Source organism: Anomalospiza imberbis, chromosome 3, assembly GCF_031753505.1.
Source record: "Anomalospiza imberbis isolate Cuckoo-Finch-1a 21T00152 chromosome 3, ASM3175350v1, whole genome shotgun sequence".
NCBI lineage: Eukaryota > Metazoa > Chordata > Aves > Passeriformes > Viduidae > Anomalospiza > Anomalospiza imberbis.
In genome coordinates, this window is record NC_089683.1 from 113613540 (window position 1) to 113638734 (window position 25195).

General features: G+C 42.2%; 1 protein-coding gene across 33 annotated transcripts in view; it reads right to left on the minus strand.

Moving 5' to 3' along the window:
- The window catches only part of NRXN1 (neurexin 1), a 674512-nt gene extending 652588 nt beyond the window's left edge, over positions 1-21924 (minus strand). For 32 of the 33 annotated variants that reach the window (XM_068186598.1, XM_068186597.1, XM_068186587.1 and 29 more), the window contains exons 1-2: positions 21772-21924; positions 16219-17721 (exon numbers count right to left, since the gene is read on the minus strand). In XM_068186598.1, the coding sequence (XP_068042699.1) occupies positions 16219-16957 (739 nt within the window). In that variant the 5' untranslated portion in view covers positions 16958-17721; positions 21772-21924. Of the gene's footprint in view, positions 1-16218; positions 17722-21612; positions 21629-21771 lie in introns of those variants that run through there. The other variant, XM_068186568.1, reaches the window with a different exon arrangement.
- Between the last annotated feature and the right edge of the window lie 3271 nt (positions 21925-25195).

The window sequence follows — 25195 nt, forward strand, 5'->3', positions numbered from 1 at the left end:
TATTATTAACCTTATTTTAGGGATGAAAATCTGTGAGGAAGATTAAATACTTGAGATATATAAAGAACTTGTAATAGAATAGTGAAAATAAAATAGCAATTCCAAATCCCATTTCCAGAACTTAATTACTTCTCAGTTCTTCATCTCTCCTTTTTTTTTTTTTTTTTCCATTTTGTGCTTCCAGATGTCTACCCTTCATCTGATGTAATCATTTATGAAGGATCCAGTTTCTAAAGAAGAAATAATATCTGGGTCCAAAGCCGAAAAGCCTTGTTTCATAATAAGTTTTTTCTCAACTCTAGCCAATTCTGCAAAAACAAAACCCAACTGCAAACCCTAGGAGCAAAGGTCACTATCACAATTTAAATGATTTCCTGAAGGAGCCCAACGTTTTGCAGGAGCACTTGCAGCTGGTTGTATATTAAGTATCCCACAGCTCTTATTAATACAAAAAAAGGCAGTAAGAGGTGCAGGATGAGACTCATGGTGAGACTTTTGCTCTCTCTTTAGAGACAGGCAGTGCACAACAAAATCAGGGACCAATAGCTTGCTGAAACTTGATATACTACTATGATACTAATAAAACTTCAGGTATTTTTGTTACATTCTTTTCCTGATATCATTTATTTGGTTATCAAAGGTTTACTTCAACAATATTGCCAATCTTTTGTTTTCTTAACAGTTTTCCAGGCTGTCTCTTGCATAAAGAAAATAACAAGTCATACTGATATTTTGCTGAAAATTTTAGAAAAAAAATAATAAATTAAGGAATCTCTTTTGAATGCAGGGAAAACAACTCTCAAATATTTTTGACAGCTACAAAAATTTTATTACAAAGAGGTGTTTCAAAATTTGATTTAAAAGTGATGCTACTGACTCACAGAAAATGGAGGTCCAATTCCCAACTTCAGCTAAAAAACTTCATGATTTTCATTAAGATACAGTACAATGAGGCTACAAGGCTTATTGAGAGAAATATTTTACTTTAAATGCTTTGAAAACTCCTTTAAAAGAGAGAAAATGCTTTCCAAATCACTGAAAGCTTTCCTCATAGCTCTCATAAATTCCTTACATAAGTTTTGTTCTGGCCAGAACATTGATAATAATTGAGGTTGCAGGAATAAATCACATCTACGTAGACAGAAATTCAAAGAGATGTAAGCAAGATGTAAGCACTTCTCCTGTAGCTGAGAGGGCAAAAAATACTAACTTTTAATCTTACTTAAAAATTATAAATCCCAGAGATGGCACATTAACAATTTTAAAATAGATATGCGTGTGGTTAATAAGAGAATTATTGCCTTTAATTATTTAATTTCAATGTTTGTTTTGCTTTGCTTTTTTAATTTAGGAGTCTTTGTAGAGTCACATTTAGGACAATTTTCTTTCTATAAATGCATTAAGTTGAGCAGAGTTTTTAGCCAGTTTATGAAGTGCATGAATGTTGTAAGCAATCACACAAGTCTGAGAGGTCTGAGCAGTGCAGGTAGTAAATTTAATGATGATGGAGTGTCAATACAATTTTGTTGACATCCTAAGGTCCCCTTAGTTCACTAAACTTTTCTTTCACTCTTGGTATATATCTCCTATGTTTCAAAAGGAAAAAATGTAGTTTGCAGAGCAGTACTGCTGAGCTGGGGACATATTTTAAATGACAGTAAAATCACAGTGTATTAAATTATACTCCCTTCACTGCTTAGCAAAAAACAGCCTTTGGGGATGTTGCATAGGACTCGGGTTTCTGACTGGTACTATTTTGCTCTAGAATTTAAGCTTTCCTAAAGAAGCAGCACTGGAATTCTGAATTTCACAGAAAATGTAACAGAAAGGTGGTAAATGGCACATACATTGAGCTTGAAGAAAATTTATATGCATACAGACATCTGAGCTTAAGGTCATTATTATTCATTTAAAAAGGCATTTCTAAAGATGAATCTAATTAGACTACATACTAGGCATGACATTTATAATATGTAAAAACATGGATAGTTTTCTCTAAAACTATAAATACTTTCATTGGTCATCCATGATTCTGCAGTTTAGCTTGTGTCTGAGCCTGCTTCAACCACAATTTTTAATTCTTTTTTGAACTGAACTTTTTTAGTTTAAAAACTTTTTCTATTCATTCTGACACACATAGTCCCATTTAAATCAGTGGGAGTAATAACATTTAACATTCCTGAAAATGTCACTGGATGATTAAAATACTACGAGGTAACATATAAGATAATCATGCTTGTAAACAGCCATATTGTACAAAAAAAATAAGTCTGGTTATCTGCAGCATAATAATACATACATTAAATTATACTGGGGATCAAGGGGATAAAATTATTCATATAAATAATCCAACCAAATACAGTGGGACCATCTGTGAATTAAGTGATAAGAAAGAAATTTAGTGGGAATTTGACTGTGACTTTATTCTGTCTTCACCTCTTGCCCTAAAAGCTTCTTATTGGTATTCTTTCTAGAAAACTACTGCATAGTAGATACAAGATAAAGCATGGAAAGGAAAAGGGGAAAGAAATATTTCTAACCTTTATAGTTTTTAACACACAGGGAAAGAAAGAGCATCTAGTCCTGCAAGTAGAGAAAGTAACCTCTAAATAAGGAGGAAAAATCCCAAAGGTGTGTTCAAAGGTCCTGGAACACTAATAAATGTGGCTCTTATAAAGACAGAAGTGTCTTAAAAATATTGTCTGGTCACAGCAAAGATTAATAGTTCATTTTTTGCACTTATGTACAGAATATTTTATTATGGCTATACTACTCATTATATAAAACTTTTATTAGTTTCAGAAATATTTTTAGGCCATTTTTCTAATGGCAACACTGATAAGCAGACATGAAAATACTATGTCTATAGCTTATTTTTAAAAACTCATTTCCTTGGAAAAATGGTTCTGAAATGCATTGAAACAATTTTGTGTAAGACTTTCATGTGGCTTTTTAATTTTTTTTTCTTTGAAAGACACATTTACTACAGAGAAACGTTGATTACAGTAGTTACTGAAAATAGAGTGACCCAGTATATTAAGGAAGTATTTTTTCAGTCTTAAAAGACTTATTTGATTTAGTAAAAAAACCCCAAATATCTCAACTGAAAATCTGACATTTATGTTAGCAGTAGTATATCCCCAAGGGAGCTCTGAGTAAGTTTCATTTCCTCTCTGATTCCTTTTGATTTCAGTCTTATTTTTAAGCAGACATATAAAAACCATTTGGGCAGGAGTAACTTGACTTTTGGGTTTGAGCCTTTTGCCAAGCCCTTGAAAACCAATCAGAATTTGCTCAAATTGCAAATGTTTCCTAAAATGTGCACGCATGGCATTAGTGGGGATGTCTTAGGTTTTACCACTAATCTCCTGAAAGACCTTCAGCCCCAGCAGGTCTTCCCTGTCACTCAAAACTCTAACCAGTGCTAGGTCCAGCCACTCAGTTTTGGAGCAGGGAAAGTGTCAATCCCTCAGCAAATTCCCTGCTGAGGAATGGGCCCTACAGAAAGGCAGCTTCCTCATTCAAGTGCACAAAACACAATGGCTGGGATGTCTGCGTGGGAGAAGAGTCTTAAAAACTCTAAAAAAAATTTAAAAATACACACTGCCTATTTTACGATCTTAAAAGAACATTCTTTAGGTTGCAAAGTCAAAAATAGCAGCTCTGAGACATAAGGCTTCTTACATAACTGAGATCCATCTACTTTATTCATACAGGGTAGGATATAGCCTTTAATTACACAGTTTAATGCAATTCTCTCCAGAGCTTCCCTCACTTGATCTGCACACAGAGGACTATTCTTAGCCAGAAGTAATGCCTGAGTACCACAGAAAGCTGCTGTGCATCTGCCCTCGCTGAAAAGGAGCAGGGTGTACCTCAGAACAAGGAGAGCTGAATGAAGAAACATACTCTATTCCCTTCTCTCCTAAAAATCCAACATGATTTCGGTCAGGTTTTTCAAGACAGGCATTTTCTGGGTGGTCATTCCTAATGCTGCTCCAAATGTTTGTTTGGAGAGAGTACTGTGATGGAAATCCCAGAACACACAGGCAGCTGTGCTTTGAAGTGCTAGTGGAGGCTTGGAGTGCAGGGTGTTATCTGTGAAGTACTCAGGAAAAACTTCAGATGGGCACTCAGGGAATGTTTTCACCTGCAGTCTCTCTTGCCTCTGTTCTCCTCCGTGAATGAGAGCCCCTGTCATCTTGCATGGGCATTGTGCAGTTTTCAATATTTGCACAGTAGCTCAGGTGTTGTACCTATGAAAACCTTAAAGCCTGAGAAATATTACTGATTTCTCTTCAGAGAAATGATTTCAATATGGACAATGAATAAGGCTCAGGAGTACAAACTGAACAGCAAGTAGAAAACAAAATATTGAAGAACTTATTATCCAGGCTATTCACTGAAGGAGCTAGAAAGCTCAAGGATAAAGTGGTATATGATCATGCAATTAAAGACTGTTTCATAATGGATACCCAAAAACAGATGAAATTAAAAGTGCAGAGTATATTTTGCCCTGACAGTTCATAGCTTCTAAGTGCTTTATTTTATAAAACTCTCTGAGCATAAATGTTGAGTGCAGTAGGTTCATAGCTGTTGGGCTGATTGGAGAAGATGCAGACTGCCCATGCTGAGCTGGGATTTAAAAACATGTGCTCTGAATGCATGCCTAAGAGGAACCAAAGGAGTGCAAAGATTGATTCAAACACATAGATGACAAAAATACTTGACAGTCTATTTTCAAAAGGCAAGCATTTTAATACAGACTAGGTCATCTGATCAGTGGGGGTCAGAGTGGGGTTAAAATATTAAGCTTTTTTAGCCATTAATTCATAATTCTGTAAGGGAAAATGCCATTGCAAGTTCCTACCATGCCTCTACAAATGAGAGAAACTCAAGAGTGGAAAAAGTAGTTGTTGCAACCTACAGGAGTGAGAGACACGTAGGCAAAGCTTCCCACCAGTGACTTTTGTGCTGACAAGATCTTTCTATACTTCTGAATGGAAAAGGGAGCTTCCATAAAGATTGCAAAGTAGCATTATATAGTAGTGGGCAAGATTAAGCCTGTTTATTTCTTGACATTTCAGGGTGTTTTAATAGCAATACAGTTGAAAGATTTCTTTTTCCCCCTAATTCTGACTTAACTCTTATTTTACAATGGCTTAACATATCAGCTTCAAGAGACATCAGTCCTGATCTACACAGACAAGAAAGGAGTACTGCAATAAATTATTTTATTACATCCATTGACGGAGATACTACTGAATGTGAAAAACCTACAAAAGCAAAATATTTCAGAAATACTGTACAGAACAATAGATATTATTTCTAAGAACATTTTTCTCTTCCAATTCCTTCGGTTAATCAACCTTTGTATCTCTTTCTGCACTCTCTAATGGCTGAAAGCTTAGTGTAAGTCACTGAGAGCTCAGACTGGGCAAGGACAAGTTTCCAAGACATTTTTCAGATTTCTGATGAGGAAGGTATGGAAGAGCAAAGCTGAGTGACATCAAAACCTGTACCCATCTCACTTTATACATTTAGGCTATGCAGGCAGCAAACTCAAGTGCAAAATCAAAATAACTGAATATTTCTAAGCTCTTAGAGGCATGCTTTTGAATTTGATGTACCTCTGTCACAATAGATACAGCATCACTAAATGCTTTCTATTATTTTTAATGCAAATGTGAATAAAATGGAGAGAAATTCCATGCTTAAACACAAAAAAGCAAAAAAAAATAAAAGCCACCACTCACTGAAGGCAGCTTTGCTTTTGAATTCCCATGGTGCCATTAACTTAGACTGCAATGAATGTTTCTGTTTGTATTTTTTTTTTAATAGGGGAGAAATGGGAAGGATTTTTTTTTTTTTTCTCTTGCATCACTGTGGATGCTTTCATGGTTTAAAATTTACAAAATCCACCAGCATGACTCATGGTATCACAATGGGTAATGTGTGCCTCAATAGCAAATTTGGATGATGTGGGGATTTATAATGTGCAAGAAAGACTTTACTTAGTTAAAGACCCAAATGATAGTTAAAAAAAGAAGAATGGGATCCAGCCAGTGCTACCACAATAGGAAAAACCACTGGATGCCAACACAAATTGTGGCTGTCAGTGGATTTGCAAGAATAGCAGGTCAAAACTATCACTTGAACTTTTTTCTGTCATAGGAATTTTCTTTGTTATAAAAACTGGAATAGGAAACAGCGTGAAAATATTTCTCTCAGAACTTCAAAGCTGATGCTTTCTTTGATACATTTTGAGTTTCAAAATTTGTAATGTGGAAAAGAAAAACCAAAACCTGTGCTGTACTGCTTATTATTACCGCAAAACTTCCTGTAATTCCAGACTCAGTTGTTTAACTGCTGCAGAGCAAAAATTAAAAAAAATTAACAAGTTCAAGGCTAACATAAACCCTAGCTGCTCCTTGAAGTACTCTGGACTGAGAACAGTGACAAAAAACCCCCCAAAGAAATTCCTGGAAACTACCACAACAGATACATTGTTCACAGAAAAGTAGTGGAGGTTTGGGCCAACAAAGAAAATGTGATTTGAATATAGTTTCTTCTGGTGAACTACTGGGAAAATTCTGATGCTTTCTCATAATACTTAAGTCAGGAATGCTTTATGTAAGAATGTGAGATCTATATTCAGAATTCTTCAGTAAATGTTTAACTAAAACAGACAAATCTTTTGTTAATGTTGAATGACAGTCCATCATTTATCTCTGAAAAACTATAGGTTCTAAAAAAAACCCTCCCAGGTTCCTTTCAATGTCATAATGTTACAGAAATTATTTTTCTGCAATATCACAGAAAAAAAAAAATCACTGAGAATCAGCTCCTGAGAAGCTGAGCAACACTCATCTGAGAAGGATGTGGAAGAAGGGCATTGATCTGTTCTTAAAAAAATCTGTTTATAAATCTTTCCTATATCACCCCACAATAGTCTTAAGAATTAAGTGACTTACATCCATGGGTTTCTAAATTCCATTTTCACCTGTCTCTCCTCTGATGAGGAAAAATGGGGAAAAAAAGCAGGTTCAAAATGCACAGCACTAGTATTCTCTCTGTCAGGACCAGCATTCCTGGAAACTTCCTGTAGAAATGCCACTGCTTCCTAAGGGAGGATAACACATGAAGCACCAGCCCAGAAGACTGAGGATCACCTGAAGATCCCAGTGCTTCACCTGAAGATGCCTGTGCAGTCTGGGAAGGAGCTGCTGTGCCTCACCCGCCTCTCTGACTCCTGTCCCTGGACCTTCCAGGCCAAGAGTCCGATTTCACAAATGTAAAGTGTACAAATAATTTCTGAAATGTAAAATGTAAGCCTGTTGCTGTGCAACAACCAGTGGAATCCAAGTTTTTTACGCCACTTTCATCACACTTGCCTTATTCAGAATCAGGGAAGATAGCATCTTTAAGGCTGAAGAGCACTTTTTCCTAGCATTAGGGCCCTATTCTCCCATTTTTATTAACAACAAATATAATCTTTACATCACAAGACCGTAATTCACTCTAAAGCTATTCATTGTGGTTGTGCCCTAGACACCCTTTGTACAATGCTGATAAGTGTGTGAAGAGTCCTGTTGTCACCTTTGGAAACAAAGAAGAATCAGGATAATAAAATGACAGTATTGAGATACAGATCTTCACTTCGTGTCTAGTCACTAATTCTGTCATTTTCTATACACTTATTCAAAAGAAAGTACATATAATTTATATTACATTCATGCAAGCTTTCTCAAGGAATTTTTTCTTAATGGAAATAGCTCCTTTGAAAAAAAAATCATTTTTAAATGTTTTTTTTGTTAAAGTTAAAAAGCACAAACGAGAAGGAAGACGAACAAGAAAACCATTCTGCATCAGAAATTAAGATGTAATTCAGAAACTTTGGAACTGTGATACACATTTCCAGGTGCATAGAGGAATGCCAGTGACCTCCTTAATGGCTGTACACATTCATTTAATTATAAAAAGTCAGCACTGTGGGAAGAATCAATCAAGCTTCTCTGCCTTTAAGCAATGCAAAGCCCTTGCTCTAGACAAAATCAAGAAGTCCAGTGTTCTCATTTCAAGACCTTGTGCAACGTGGCACATTCTAAAAGGAATCTGTGACTTGCACACCTGTGTAGCATTTTTGGGGTGTAGCCCTTCCATAGGCAAAATCCACTGTTTCACAGTTTGTAGTGGCAGCAACTGCAAATGGGATTCCACACCACCCATTTGTTTGGGAAATCAGGTTTTCCCTCAAATTATAGAGAGTCTTAAATGCAAGAAAAAATTAGTCATATAACATCACTCTTCCTGCATGGTTCATAAGGCACATATTAAATTAATGAATAATTATAGTGATGATGATCATGGTAATACATATCAGAATTTATGAAAATATGTTCTCTATAGACATTCCCAGATGAATACTACAGGCAGAATCAGCAGGTTATTTAATTTGCCCTAGTTCTCTCTGTTTTCATATTCCTACTTGAATAATAAGTTCAGAATCAGCAGGTTATTAGGTTTGCCCTAATTCCAAACTTGAGTCAATGGGACTTCAAATTGACTCCAGTGGAAAATGAAAACAGAACACATTTTCTTCAGCCATCTAAAAGGTGCCAAATCTGCTGCTTATTAGGACATAACTAAGTAATTGTAGGTTCTTAATACACCCCATAGCACTAAAGAAATCTCAAATCTCATCACAGAAGCCTGTTCTTGCAGACAGCTACCTCTGTCTCATTTCCTGACAATCTCAAGGAAGGCATAACTGAGGCTACCTCTCATTTTCACCTGCCACAGCACATGCTGCAGCTGAGACAGCCACAGTACAGAGAGCCACCACGCAATTTCAGAAGGCTTTAATCATTCCCCCATACACAGGAACACCATACCTCACCAGAAGACTCCAGGGCTCCCACTCCAGAAGGCTGCAAGCATCTGCCCTTCTTGTTCTTCAGCCCAGCCTTTTACACCCTCACGTTCATGCAGTGCACCTGTGTGCCCTCTGTTCCCCTGGGGCTGGGCAGTGCCCCTGGGCACTCCATGGCTCATTATTTTCAATGCTGCTCACCTGCTTCTCACAGCTGTGCCCACTGGGGATGAGGCTGGGCCACAGCCCCACTCCCAGTCACCACACACTGTGTGCCTACATTCACCCTCACATTTTTCATTGAAAATGGAAGAGAATGAAACTCAAAAGTTATGTGGTCGTTGAGCAGGAGCAAGAGTTCTTCACTCTGCTCAGACATGAAGTCCCAGATCCTTCTACAGTAATAAGGAACCCTTTACAGTAATAAGGATGACTTTTATACAGGTGTAATGAGAAGAGCTGAATTGTCTAAGGAGAAGTGGCTGGCAGGTGACAAGCTACATCATTTCCAGTGTCTAGTCAGAACAATGGCAGACAGCGACAGACAAAAAAGGCAAGAAAAACCACACTATTCTGAACACTCAGCTATGGAAAGGCACTAGGAAGGTCTGTCATTTCAAAGCCACCTAACAATTATCAGTCCTGCAGACTAAAGTGGTTGCACAACAGTAAAGGGAGCTTCAGGTCCTGACCCCCTCTCCTACATCCCCAATAGAAATTCTGATCTTTCAAGTATCTGATGACCAGGAAAAAAGATCCTGCCAAAAGCTCCTGCAGGAGCTGGAGCAACTACCTGGAGCAACTACCTGGAGTAGTTTCACTTTACAGATAGGAAAGCAAACTGAAAAAGTGGTGTGAGCTGGCCAGGGTCACTGAGAAAGCAATGCCCTATCAAAACCATGTGGCTTTTCCTACCTCGTTGCTTCATTGGTTACTGCAGATATTTTGTTCATTGAAGCACGTATTGATCCTTCTGATTCTACTCCAAGATCCAGGAGAATGGCTACACATTTGCATGAATTCACCACATACAATTACTTTTTAGCTTGGCAGAAGAGCACCTGAGCTGAAAAATTGAGTTCGGCATACACCACAATGTAATCCAGGCTGTTGAAGTGCTTGTGATACACTCAGATACCATCACCACAGTACAGAAGGAGAAACTGCCATTCAGGAAAGTGCACATCTTTTGTAAAAGATTAAATTATGATCCCAGCTCAGCATAGAACTAAATAAAGGCAGCAAAGTATTATTTACTCTGACTTTGTTAGTCAATTTTATGTATAACACAATTAAAGGGGATGTCTGTTACACCCTAACCAATCATTCCCTGAAAGAAGTATATTTGGTCTCTACAACTTAGTCCTCAGTTTCACAAAGGTATTGAACACCTCAGAATGCCCTTCACTATTCTGGAAAATCATGTGCTTATGAAGGTACACAGGTTTCAACTACAGCACAACAAACTGGACAGAGCCTTTTTCCAGCAAGAGATATGGTTTCATGTTTTCTAAAAGGAACACCAAACTTTCTGGTAAGTAAAACATCATATTAAATTCACTAAAATAGATGGATGAAGCTTCATCTTTTAAGTTACCAACCCATTTTAATATGTTTATTAAAAGATACATGAACCCTCCAAGCTGCACATGTTAATGCTAGCCTCTACAAAAACTATTTCTATCAGGAACTCATTTTTAATTGCCAGCCTTTTTCCCCATCCCTGTCCATCAGGTCAGTAATGATGAAGGAGTAAAATCCCACAAATCCGTAGCTAGCATCTATTGTTAAAAGACATCTATTGTAAAAAGAGAGACAACCTCCAGCTGAAACAAAGATCAAGTACAATTGGTCCAAAATGCCTGCAAGCCCTGAAATGCAATTACATCAAAACATAGACAATTTTAATATATATCATTTTGATATTCTGAATGAATATGACCAATCTGACACAAGGTCCTATGGTGCTAGATATAAATTCTTCTAGCATATTAGCTGTCTATAATTCACAATGCAGACCTAAATTTAATAAGGACCCAGCACCCCAACTAGGCCCAAAGGGAAACAACAATCTCACTACTTAAAATATTATTTACCTGGAGCACCAAGATCTAGGCTATAGGAGTTTCAATATCAGCATTTTGAAAGGATTAGTAATGCTCAACAAGAAACCTCCTTAGAAGACAATATAAAACAGACTGCCAGCTCCTAATTACCAGTATTTAAATTCAGTATTTAAATTCCTGTGATTTTACATGAGGAAGATATTGAAATCAATATCCTATCATACTGAATCCTGGCAAACAAAATACTACATCAAATTTCATTAGGAAAATGATGCAAAACTGTCCTCTAAACTGATATAATGATTGGGTTTTCATATGACTAAATGTGAATGCAACAGATGTAACAGATCTGAATGACTTTTTGATTACTTGATTATCTGCTCTCGAGATTCTACTTTGACAACAAAGTCACCATTTAAAAATATTAAATAAAGTGAAATAATGATTGTTAAATTATTGATGTAATTTGTACATATACAGAACTTCAGTGCCATCCCTGGTGCATTTCTAACCCTCCTTCTAAACCAGCATCACCCCAGTGGCCACTGACACTGACAAGAAATTCAGCATGAAGAAGAAATACAGATCATGTAGATAATGATTCTGAAGTGTAAATTAAAAAGGCAAGTTTTGTTCACAGTATTTACTGGTCCAAAGTACATTTAGCTAGGATTCAAGAGGGATAAAGACCATGGTGACTACTCTGTTAAGACTGACTATTGGCAATGAGTTCAGCAGCATCTCACTCCAACACGCAACTTGCAATAGATAACGCCAAAAGAAGTTCAAATGTTTCATTCAAGGCATAAAAGGGAACAAAATGGATTAAAATATCAAAAATTTCAAAGAGATATAAATACTGGATGGCTTTTAAAAAAGTTAACATGCAAAAGGAAATACAACAAAGGCTGATGTAGTATATTCAGAACCCAAACAAACAAATCTAAGTGCTGGCTAGGCTGAGACATCTGGAACTGACTTCCTCAAAATCACTTTCACAGTTCAAACCATAGCTGGCATCAATTTCTGAATATCTGACAAGGAAGAGTATCTCTTACAGCGAACAGCTGCCTGAACAGTCCTCATTTTTCTCACAAACCAGAAACTCAGTGGAGCAGCTGAAATACAACATGTTACAAACAGGAATAGTTTGAATTCACAGAGCAATTGCCTGAATAGATGCTAATATTGAGATAAGTAGGGAAGCTATATTTTAAAAAGATAAAGGATCCTGTCTGCAACTTTTCCAAGCCAGTAGAGATAAAGAAAAGCAGAAGGGCAGGGAGTTACAAGTTAGCATCAGTGAGAAACTTCCCCCAATTCAATGCATCATGTGTGTTTTACTACCTCTTTTAAAGCTTCCTGCTTACTTTCTCAGACAGGATACTGGACAAGGCTATTTTTATCTAAATGAGGATGAAAGGGAAACTATACCTTTTTTTTTTTTTTTTTTTTGTATAAAGTCAGAAGGTCACTATTTTAGTCATTTAATAGGCAAAATAGGGGTTTTCTTTTGTTTTGAAATTTTAACCTCAGCAGCAAAATTACAAGAATATGGATATTCATTGATATGAGTCATGTATTCTCCTTACCTTCTAGGACCTTGACTTCATGCACTAAAAATCTGACTTTAAAGTAGATATTTTTAATAAAAATCTCTCATCATATAATCAAGCCATAACAATTGAAGTAATTTCAGGAAATATTGTAATTTTCACTGAATAGAAGATTAAAATGTATGTTAAAAACTTATCAGAAAACTGATAAGGCAGTCAGGGTTTATTTCAATGCTACTCTTATTCCTAATAAAATTCATTGTGATTTTGTGTATTTTTTCTTCTACTGAAACACTATTATTATGTGGACTAATATGCCCTTGCTTTTTTCAGTACAAAGCAGAGATTCTGTCCTTTAGAAGGCTCTTGTACTGGTTTTTACCCATGGGCCTACCAACCAGAGAACTGCTAGAGATGGTATTTTTCTTTGGCATGGACTGCACATCCTTCACACTTAAGCAAAATTCCAGTCCTTTTTCTCTGATTTATGCCAATGCTCCCATTGAAGAGAACTGAGATCCTACTGGAACAAAAGGAGTGACTGAATGGTTCTTTCCTAGCTTGCACTGTTCTCACAGTAGTGTAGATCAGAAAATATAAATGAAGCTACTCCTGATTTAGACAGGTATAAAAACAGTTAAGTCTACTGAAAATAATTTATATTACTATGGGTTTAAAAAACAAAAACAAAAAAAAACAAACAAAAAAAAAATCCAACCCAAAACTTGGTTGGACTTCATTCTTACAAGAAAAAAATATTACTTCAGGGATCATTAATAAGCTTTTCAAAGATGAAAATCTGGGGAAAAAAGAACCACCAGATTTTCTCCTGAAAATAACTGAACTTGTATTAAAAATGGCATCTTAAGACTTGAAACGTTGACTCTAAATCTATTACTTTTTAATTCCTAAACATGCAAGTCAGGGTAGAAAATTTTGTAAAGGTTTTCTTTGTTGTTGTTGATATTGATTCCTACATTCCTCATTACACTGAGGAACTCTTTGTTTTACCAGACTGCAGAGATATAGAACAACAACAAATCCAAGACAAAAAAAAAAAAAATCCAAGGAAAATAGAATTTAATTACCATCTTTCACCTTTAAAGAAAAGGCACCAACTAGGACACATGGCTACAATTTCAGATAAAAATGGAAAGTTGGGGGATTTTCCTATCTAAAACCATTTTTAAACAAAAACCAAAACAAGGATAGAAGTGAAAACTCAAAGACCCTTTCAGATAATTGCAGCCTGAGATGATCCTTTAGCAATGGCAATGTCCTTCTGAGGCTTGTGGGAAATTTACACATTCTGGGAACAAAAGATCAAAGTTCAACAGCTTAATGTCTATGTTGGCTACAAAAAACTAAAGAACAGAAGCCAGGGTTTCTTTCTTGGCAGATATAAAGGCTTTACTTGTCCTTCTGCCTTTTCTGTTTCCTAGAATATTAAATAATTTATATCAATTCAATATCTTTGCTGGCACATATGAGTAACTTCTAATCCCTTCATCAAAACTTGACTGATGGAAGTGTCAGTTGCTACCTTTTCTCAATTAACAGGTATAAATTGCAATGTAGTTCCATGTATGTTGCTGTCAGGGCAAATGTTGCCTCCTGTTTCAAATGAAATCAGAATCTGAGTACTTTCTGCTACAATTATAAGTCTTGCTATTATTTTATAAAGCTTCTCAGTAGTCAAGGGACATGTGAGGAGAAACTTGATCCCACTGATGCCAACTGTAAAACCACTAGCACTTAATTTAAGTCAGAATTTTACCTTAATTTGGGGGGGGAATTCTAAATATTTTTTTTGGGTGTCATCTTAAAAGTTCCATGTAATTTTCAGTAAATATAAATACAGATATGTATTTCTCTAAAATTCAATCTAAACATAAAAATCTTCCTTAAAAATAGCCTCTGAACCTATAATTATGTAAAGGCAATAATTTATCTCACTGGTACTACATGCAGTCCTGTGAACTCTTTCACATAAGTATTATATGTGCAAAATAACTTCAAATAAATAAACTATGTTTTAGTGTAAAGGGCATATAAATGTATAATAGTAATAACAGTATTTAAATTATCAGTATTGCTTTAACAAAGCTGCTGCACCTCATTTTTTTTCCTTTCTAATAGGGCCTAACTCAGAGATGCTAAGACAACTCAATATTGTACATACACCTATACATTATGTAGTATCATATATTAAAAACTGACACCCAAATACTAAATCGAGAGAGTTTACCTAATATAAAAGATATTTCAGTTTACAGTTTCTGGAAATGGGTGCAATTGAAAGTACAACTGACTAATTTTCTGAAACTATTATTTGCTCCTATAAAAAATTATTTAAAATAAATATTAATTTAATAGGGTTTGAATTTTTCACGAATGGCAGATGAGAGATAAACAGCTGATATAGTAAACAGGATGCAGAATGACTGTAGCATTTTAGTATTGACACTAAGGACAGAAGGTGTTACATAATAAAGCACAGTCACAAATGATGTTTTCTTTCTTATAATGAGTGAAATCTGATAGAAATGCTAAAGGCAAATTATTCAGCCATAAATGTCATGCAGCCACTCAGTGAAGATCTTAACTTGGCCTTGATAATATCTTATTCATATTTACCTTTTACATTTTAAACTTAGGTCTTTGCTCTCCAATTTTGACATGATAATCGTATTTCCCCTTGATACATTTACTTTTATTTCATTTATGCACCTTCACATCCTGCTCTAGGTACACAACATACATAATTCCTATGCCTAAGGAGCTGCAAGCAATGGGACATTTACTAACAAAATAATAAAAACAAGAGTCCTGCATGCATCTGCAAAGTAAACGTTCACATTCTTTCCATTTGCCAAAAACAATGGGCACTGAATATGAATCATATTTTACCCAGTGATTTATTTGTAGATGAGATCAAGGAAACTGCTGTTTTTCTAGGTTCCCTCTTCCTTGGTAAACCTACTCAGTCATTTTGTGGTCTTGGAGTATGCACTTCCTCCTTGCCCTTTTGTGCTCTCCCTGTCTAACTGGCATGGTGAATTGCTAAATATGTTGCAAAGCGGTACCCTTAGCATTCATGTAAAAACATAATCCTCTGTTTAATCCCCTTCCTCCCCGGCCACAATTTAAGGAATTCACAAATAAATCACTGATTTTATTTCAATGACACAGCAGAGGCAAATACAAAGTGGACTCTGGGTCTCCTCTACCCTACAAAACCAAACCCAGGTCATCTTTGCACTTAATCCAGTTAAATTATTCCCAGCATCAATTTCCCTGCTCCCCAAATTAATTACCACCAGCTGCTTGTGATAAGCATGCACGTCCCCTCCCTCAGCTCCCACCGAGCATGGTTCCAGCCACCCGCTGCCATCTGGGTGACACCTGGTACCCAGCACCCACCTCTCCTTTGCCCAAAACAACCCAAAATCCCAGGAAGATGCTCAGATAGCACCCTCTTCCTCCTCTCACCCAGCCTCACAGAGAACAGAAGAGTGATGGCACCATGGTTGGCCACAGAGACACGTGGAAGACATGGAGGAGAAGGTGGGGAAGAGGGGAGCTGGGAACATGGTGGGAAAGGAGGGGAGGGAGGAAGATCCACTCATACAGATGAAACTTCATGCAGGCCTGGCCTCCGACCCGTCCCCTCCATAGAGCGATGGGGAGGGGGGCGATGGGGCGAGCTGGAATGGCCCCTTACCTTCACTGCAGTCCTTCCCTCGGAAGCCCGTTTGGGAGCAGTCGCAGACGGCCTGGTCGTTGAGCACCGAGCAGACGCCCCCGTTGAGGCAGACGTCGTCCCTGGCGCACAGCCGGCTCTGCTCGTCATCCAGCCGCACCTCCTGGCTCTCCACCGGCGAGGCCTGCGTGTAGTTCACCCGCACGTCAGTTATCCAGCCCTTGAAGGGCTCCCGGTCCTTGACGGAGGACAGCGTCAGCTTTAGCGTCGCCGACCGCAGCTCCGGCGGGAGCCCTCCTAGGAAGAGCCCGCTGAAGACAGTCATGTCCCGCCGCTTGGACTTCACCTCCACCCACTTGGCCTCGGTTCGGTCAATGATCAACGTCGTGTTCTTGAAGTGGCGGCGGATGACAACGGCGTGCCAGAGGTTGTCGTTGACCGCCGTGTCCGAGAGCAGGGTGGCAGGCTCGGCGCAGAAAATGGAGAAGCTGAGCTGTAGCCGCCCTCCCTGGGTGAGGATGAGCTCCAGGAAGTCACAGAATCCCTCGTCATCAAAGTAGAGCACCAGCCCGCTGGAGCTGCGCGTCTTCATGTTGAAGCTCATTTCGCTCTCGCAGCAGGCGTTCCACTTGGGGAAGCGGGTCCATTGGCCCTCCGCACCCGGGAACTCCAGCCCGCTGCCCAGCTCAGCCCAGCAGCCCAGCAGTAGGGCCAGCCAGAGCAGCAGGCAGCCCCCGCGCCGCACCAGCACCGCCCCCATCCTGCGCGGCCTGGGGCGGGTGAGCGGGGCGGCAGGGCTGGCGGGGGGCGGCACCGGGGCCCCGGCGGCAGACAGGGTAAAATCTTGCCGGGCGCCGGCCGCGCTGGAAGCTTTGGGCACGCTCACCCCCGCCCCGGGTGCGGGGGTCACTGCGGGAGACTCCCCGGGGCGGGGGGCTGCAGCTGCCCCACGGGATGGGGTTGGGCACAAGATGGTGCCAGGGGCCACCGGCGGGGACCCGCAGTGGGGGTAAGGCGCCGTTGGATCTCTTCACTGGCCGGCCACGCTCTGCAAAAGGTGTCCAGGGGTGGGTGAGTCAGCAGAAATTTTCCCCAAAGCCAACATTACCAAACTGGGAAAAAAACCAAGATCAGTGGCAAAACTCTCCTCCAAGTGGATCCACCAGCTCGGCAAGGCTGTAGCAATATCCTGGCACATGCGCGCCTCTTTTTACATCCTCTCCACCAGCTGTAGTTTCCCAGGAAGCCAATTATGGATCCCAACGCTGCCTCCCTAGGATGGATCCTCTTGTCATATCACAGCCTGTCTGCCATGGTGCTAGAGCAGCATCAGCAGTCGACAGGACTCATCGCTCGTGGTTGCTTGAGCTGCCTCGATCCCAACGGGGTTGAAACCCAGAAGCTGTCAAACAGCCGAGTGGCCGCTTGACATGCAAAGCCTGGCAGATCCTCTTCTCTGTGCTTGAAAAAGGCCAAGGCTAAGATCCAGGGGGGTGATTTTCCTCTATTGTTTTTGTTTCTAATCTGCAAGGAATTGAAACAGAATAATAAGAAATGACAACTAATATGTTGAATCACAAAGTTGATCAATAGTGAACGTTTGTGATTATTTTTTCTTTTTGACTGGTGTTGGACATTAGGAAAATGCTGCTGTAATTTTCGAGTTTCTGAGAAATTGTAATGGGCTGCAGCGCTAAAGACAAATCTCAACACATATGTTTATACTAGATTGCATTTTTATGGTATAATCTAAATGTAAACTACTTACCTTTCCAAAACTTTCAAACATTTCAGTAGTGCATTTTATTATTACAAGAACAAAGTCAAACAGAAAGCATAGCGTTTATTCTGCAATTTGTTTTATTTTAATTTATTTGTGAAAACATCATCGTCTGTGACTCTACAAGGTCCTAGTCATACAGACGATGCTACCAAGCCCAGTTCTGGTTGTTTCTAATACAGGTCAAAAAAATAAAGTGGCCTGAGCCCCCAGCAGGAACTGACAAGCTCCACCACCCATGACACACCTACTGGTTTATTTTTCCTGGGGTGAGGAAGAATTGCAATAGTTTCTTAGATGGCTTTTTTTTTTTTTATGTTTTTGAGAATTTTTTTTTTATCTGCTACCTGGTTTCTTCTGGGACTGATATTTTCTGCTATGGCAGGGAAAATCCAATTCAAGCCAGCTCTGATGTTGACATTATTCACAACGCAGATCAGCTAATCCCAGGTGCTAGTCCTCTGAAATTGGTTGCACTATTTTATGTATATTTACTCAGCTGCCCTTATTTAAGAGAACAAGGAGAGAACAACTTCTCTGTTTTCAAAATTATATATATGCCACAGTTCACCATTACCCTCTGAAGAGGTCTCTACATCCAAAATTTTTCAGTGGAGAGGCTGCTTTTCTCCCCCAGAGCTGTTGTATGTTTTCTGAAAGCTGTATATTAGCAGACCTCTCCTGATGGAGGAGAGGATCTCCAACACCTCCCTCACTCATCGCTTCCCCTTCCCCTCCCTTACATTTCTTTGCCAGCAGCATTTCAGCAGGCACAATGGCAAGTCCAGAGCTGCTGCCAAGCCCTTTTCTGGGCTGGGGTGTGCGTGTGTGCGTGTGTGTGTGTGTGTACATGCGTGTGTGGGGAGAGGGGGCAGAGATGACCCTGCCAGCGAGAAACGTTTTAAAAAAAGGCACACACCTCAGCTGCCTGCACCTGACACGTTCAGAGCTGCTAAGTCACCTCCTACTCTCTCTATATTTAATTTCATTCCTCTAAATGTCAACACGATTATTTTTATTATTTTCCACACGTGAGGTGGGCAAGAGCAGCAAAAGGGAGAAGAGGAGAACCCCCCCCCCCCAAACTTCGTGGGCAGGGGCCAGGCGTGCCCACCAGCAGCGGGCAGACCCCAGGTTTCCCCCACGCCCTCCCTTGCCCCTCGGCAGGAGCCACCTCTGGCCACGCCGCTACCAGCCGAGGGATTTTCCGGCAGCTCCCGGGAGGAGCCGCGGCGGGAGCCCCGCAAGCCCGCTGCCCAAAGGGCCCTCCCGGGCGCGGCGGTGGCCGCGGGCTGGGGCGCCGCTGGCTTGCGGCACGGCGCCGAGCGGCCGCTCCTGCTTCAGCACCCGGAACAGCTCCGCCCTGCGCGGCCCGACGGGGCGGCGGCGCCCGCCGAGCCCGAGCGGCCCCGGCGAGCCCGAGCGGCCCCGGCGAGCCCGAGCGGCCCCGCCGAGCCCGAGCGGCCCCGGCGAGCCCGAGCGGCCCCGGCGAGCGGCCCCGGCGAGCCCGAGCGGCCCCGGCGAGCCCGAGCGGCCCCGCCGAGCCCGAGCGGCGCCCCAGCCCGAGCGGCCCCGCCGAGCCCGAGCGGCCCCGGCGAGCCCGAGCGGCCCCGCCGCTGCGCCCGGCGCTCCGCCGGGGGCTGCGCTCCTGGGGAGCCCGCGGGGCGAGCCCAGGGCGGGGAGGGGGCGTGCGGGGGTCCCGCTTCCAGGGGAAGGAGGCGGTGATGAGCGGGTTTGGGGCGTGTGGGGGTGCGGGGAGCCGGGCGCTGGCTGGCGGTGTGAGACACGGCGTGCGCGCCCGGGGACAATGACACGGAGGGAGGGCGCTGTGCGTGAGGGGGGCCTGGGGCGATGAGTGGGGAAAGGGGAGGTTTGTGGAGACGGGGTGCGTGGGGAAGGGACGCGCGGGGAGTGCGTGCGTGTGTGTGTGTGTGTATGTGTGTGTATGTTCACGGGGGTCACCGGGCAGCTGCTGGGGCTGGGCTGGCCCCCGGGGGAAGGGGCGGTGGGCAGGGAATGCGGGAGGCGCAAGGCGCGCGGGGCGGGCGCCGCGGCTGCGGGAGGAGCGCGGCCAAGGAACGGACGGGGTTTGCGCCTCTGTGCGCGGGGCGCAGGAGCGGGAGGGTGCCAGGAGCCCGTGGTGTCTGCCAGGGGTGGGGAGGAGGGTGGGGGGGAGCCAGGCAAGGACGCCGTGTGAGTGTGAGTGCGAGTGCGAGTGCGAGTGTGAGGGCGTGCGCGGCCGCCGTGCGTGCCAGAGCGATCCCTACAGGTGTCCGCGCAGAAGCCGCCGCGCGGGGATCCCACCTCGCGAGCATCCCTGCCCGCTGCCTGCCGCTGGCTGCAGCGCCTGCCTGCCCCCTCACTCACGCACACACAGAGCAACAGCAGCGGCGGCGAGAGGGGGGGAGAGAAAGAAAAAAGAAGGTGAAAAAAAAAAAAAAAAAAAAAAAAACCAAAAAAAACCGAGGGAAAGAAAGGAAAAAAAAAAAAAAGGGAAATACAAAAAGACAGAGAGGTGGAAAGAGTGTAAAAGAAAGGAGAAAGATCCAAGGAAAAAATAGCCCAGCAAACAATTGCTTATTTATTACTGCCGATATAATTCACACATTGCCAATAAACAGCAGAGTCTTGTCATTTCCAAAGCAGAGGGGCACTTTCATTCTCGGAAGAGGACAATTTATTAACATACATCTAGCTATGTATCTATCTCAAATGGCTCTTAAGCACCAGGCGTCCCTCCCAGCAATGTATCCATGAACACACACATATGTAGCGAGAAATATGCACAAACCAATATAAATGTAGCTATTGCATTCAGAGACTCGCCAGTGAATTCGTATGCTTCCCCCACCCCTTTACAACCATTTTTTATTCTTCAAAAATTATGATTTAGTCACAGGTGCCCCGATTGAGCCTTTTCAAATTAGAAAAAGAGAGAGAGAGAGACACCCATAGGTCAATAAATCCTTAATAAATGCCAGGTCGGTTGGCATGCACAATCCTTGGCAGAATCCTTATCGTATGAAATACAGAGCATTGTCTCTGGGTGCGGGGAAGACCAGAGTTCACAAATTACCGGATGAAATAAAAGGATCTGAAAAACAATCTTGCTGCAGCCAAAGGGAGAAGCGCTCCAATTTAAAAGCAGACTTAGCGGCATCATTAATCTTTTCCTTTCATTTCTACGTAATTTCTAGAATCAAATTCTTTCCAAAGCGGCTGGAATGATCGATTTTGCTCCCCTTCCAGTCTGCAGATGTCTTTATTTTAATATGCTTATGATATAATTTCTACCCCTTCAAAAATGCACACCATCAGCAGGAACCTGAACAGTTTCAAACACGTATCGAAGAAGCCGAGTGCCCTCTTTCTTCTGTCACACAATAGAAAATGTCCCAAATTACCAATGCACTTCCCGCACAAGCCCCTCGTCTCTTTCAGACCGCCGCCGATAAATAACAACAATATTGCGATACCCCATCGCTGCCCCGGCTTCGCGTTTCACCACGGCAGCTCACGCCAGGGAGAACATGCAGCAGATTGATTTTATCGCTCAAGTCTCGCAGAACCCCTTTCCCCTCCTCCCCCCGCCTTGGCAAGGGGCAATAAATCACCGCATCCAACCTTCAACTTACACCTCCGCTCCACCATCTCCTCTCCTCGCCATCCACCTCTCCACAACGCAAACCCACCAGCCTCTCGCGCCGCCGCCGCCGCCGCCACCGGCTCCGCCGCGGCGGAGCGGGGCTGGTCCTCCGCGGCGCCGCTCCGCCCGCGCTGCGGGCGCGCCTTACCTGCGCGGGGGCTGCGGGGCCGGGGCCGGGCCGGGGCGGGCGCGGCTGCCGGGGCTGCCTCTGCCGCTCGCCGACCGAGCGGAGCGGAGCGGAGCGGAGCGGAGCGGAGCGGGCGCTGCTGCGGGTGCGCGGCGGCGGCGGCGGCGGCGGCGGCGGCGGAGCGGCGGGCGGGGGCGGCCGCCGGGAGCGGGGGGCGGCTCCGCCGTGTGACGCCGCCGCGCCCGTCTGCCCGCCGGGGGCGGTGCCGTGCGCGCTGCGGACCCCGCCCCGGCCCAACCCAGCCCGCCCGGACCGACACCGACACCGACACCGACACCGACACCGCCACCGCCGCGGCGCCGGGACGCGGCGGGGCGCGGATGGAGGGACCGCGCTGGAGAGGCTGCGCCGGGCGGCGCCGGGGAGAACCGAGGCCGCCGGGGCGGGGGGCGCGCACGCTGCTGCCGGCTGACGGCTGGGGAGGGTCGGAGGGGTCGCATGGGCAGAGGGAGAGGTGCTGCAACGCTGGCGCAACACGGCGAGGGCCCAGAGGGAGCTGCTGGCTTCCTGGGCAAAGCTCTTCTTTGCGTGGGGTTTGGGGATTCTTTTGTTGGTGGTTTGTTTTAGGTTGGGGGGGGTTGGTTGGTTGGTTGGTTTTTTTGTTGGTGTTTCGGTGGTACGACTGCTACTACTACTAATTATCATCATTGTCATCTTCATTATCATTATCATTCTGTCATCTTTTTTCACACCCCGGAACTGAGGTTTGCTGAATTCTGCACAGCTTCTGGGAAAACAGAGGTATAATCTCATGAGCAGAGCACACCCAAGGACCAGGTCTACCACAACCACAGGAGAAATGCTTGGGAAAGCCATTTTCCAGTGTCAAACCTGCCTGACTCTGTGTTGTCTCCAAATGGTGGTGAACTGTTAGAGACCTGGCTTCTCAAGATCATTTGGTTTAGCAGCATGGGAAGCGTTTGATTGTGCCAAACCTTTTCTCTATCTGTTGGCCTTCTAGCTTAGCACCTGTGGCCTAGAGAAAGGTGAAGAATTGATTGTAAGGGATTTGCAGGAAGCCTTGGCCAAGGTCCTGACAACTTTTGAACATACGAAGTGATGTTTGTCACACCAAGGGTCAGATGAGCACTCCTCTATGGGGCATGACACAATTTTTTTGAGAATGGTCTGTGCAGTTATATTTTTTTCATATCTGGGATGTGAACATAGCAACTTAGGTTTGAACTGAAACTTCAGAAATAAGCAAAAATAAAAAGCCTTTCTCCCATTTCAGTCCCAGTGGAGTTAGCTTTATGGTTTATTTTTTTCTTGATGAAATGGGTTTCCTCACAGATGACAAGTTTGATGAGGTAACCAAGCAACATGTTAAGTAATGAGAAGAAAAGCTTCCTAGATATGCAATGTATCTTTCGTGCTTACAGCATAATCAGACATTCCTTTTGTTCAGCCAACTGATATCCACATCCAGTTAATTTCAAACAGAGTGAGGATTTCTCTTGATAGTTCTAGTAACTTGACTCCTTCAAGCAGAGCAAGGAGTAAATAATTATTCTGCTATGAAAAGCAGATAAATTGTAGGCTGAAACATGATAAGTGATACACATTTTTAAAGTAGCAAAGTTGTAACTTGATAGTACTTGATAGTAGTATTTAATGTGTATATATATATTTATCTGTATACGTATATATATATGTATACATATAATAATGTATAGAATGTATTCACATTATATATATATAATATTTTTTTAACTGTAGCTTTATTTTATTAGGCTCACAGTGAGCACAAGCTAAAACTTCTTATACTCTTAGATGGGGAATGTCACAGCCCAAGGCAAATCCACCTTGAATGTGCTGGCACAGGTGGAGGATTCTGGAACCTTCTTCCTTAAAGTGAAGGACATCTCAGTTATTCCAGCAATAGCCAGAGGATGCTCATGTTTCTCTAGAAAGAAGCCTGCCACAGTGAGAGGAAGGCTGGCAAGAGCCTACACAGAAATAAAACAAGATGTTAAGTCAGCCAAGAATATACAGGAAGATTTAAGGGAGATACAGTTTCCTTAATTTAATGGTGTTTTTTTGTTGAGAAAAATATATTACTTTTGTCATTCTCAGCAATTGTTACAGCATATGGTGTCATAGTTGATTCATTTTGAAGCAGCACAAAAAAACCCAAAAAAAAAAAAAAAAAAAAAAGAAAAAACAAGAAAGAGGATGGAAAAAAAAAAGTGATTTCCATACCATCTCTGTAGGTTTTTCAGCTTGACAATTATATGATATATCTTGTAAGAAACACATGGCCTTACAGAAACCTGACTGTCTTCTGCATAAATTAACATTCTGTTTTATACCAAAATATTTATAGATTTGGAAAAGTAAAGAGATAAAAGCAGCAAGGATCTTCTTGAAAACAAACCAATCATATTTTCTGTCAGGGAGAATGCAGTACATTATCCAGCTTGCAAGTTCGAGACCTTTTGGAGGGATGTGCATTGTCAGAACAAAGTGCCTTTGAAGTACATATGTGAAATTGTCCAACGGTTGTAATTTTAAATAAGAGATCTTTTGGCAAGCTGCACTGAGTGCTGGAGCTGTCTCTGAGGCACGCACATGCAATTGCCATGGCTGTCAGAGCTAATAAGAAAGGAAGGAACCAGTCAAGGCACTGCAGAAGAAATAAGAATGATTCTGCTGAGAAATAAAACACAAAAAAAACCACCAACAACAACAAAACCCCACAAAACCAGCAAAAACCCACAATTAAAATCAAACTAAAGGTTCTTCCAGAGAGCACTGGCTATCTGGGCAGGCATGAGAAAGATATGAAAAGGAAGAAAGTTAAAAGTTATTTCTGAGACTGACAATAGCAGGAAGAGAAAAAACCTGTTTCTGTGCTGAAGTGGTCGAGGGTAATGCTTGGGAATGGAGTGGTTGGATTTTGGGGGCACATCAAAGCTCTCCTGGCTATAATCATGCAACATATGCCTGACATATTTCCCTGCTTTGAAGCTATCATCAGTAATCCTTCTAGACCAAATCAAATCTTTGAGAAGAGCTTCGGACCCTCTAGAAATTTGACCCTTTGCATGTGTGAATAGAAGTGTTTTTTTGGAAGACAGTCAGTACCATTTTCTTGAACAATTCAGCAACGTTTTTTGAACTTGGTCCAGAATGAGGAACAAATGGGACGAGGTAGATGTGCAGCAGAACTGAGGGAGCTGTATGCAATTGTCTGTATCTGCATACAGGCAGTGAGGTTTAAAGAGATGTGGGGAAAAAAGATGTAATTTCTGCCTGTTAACTGCCATATTACTCAGCTGTGGATGAATCAGGTGCGGGCAAATCTAAAATAAGAAGTTAGAAGATACCTGCCTTGGAAAAAGCCAGTGTGTTACATAGGTCCTTGGTTGCTCAATTCAAACTA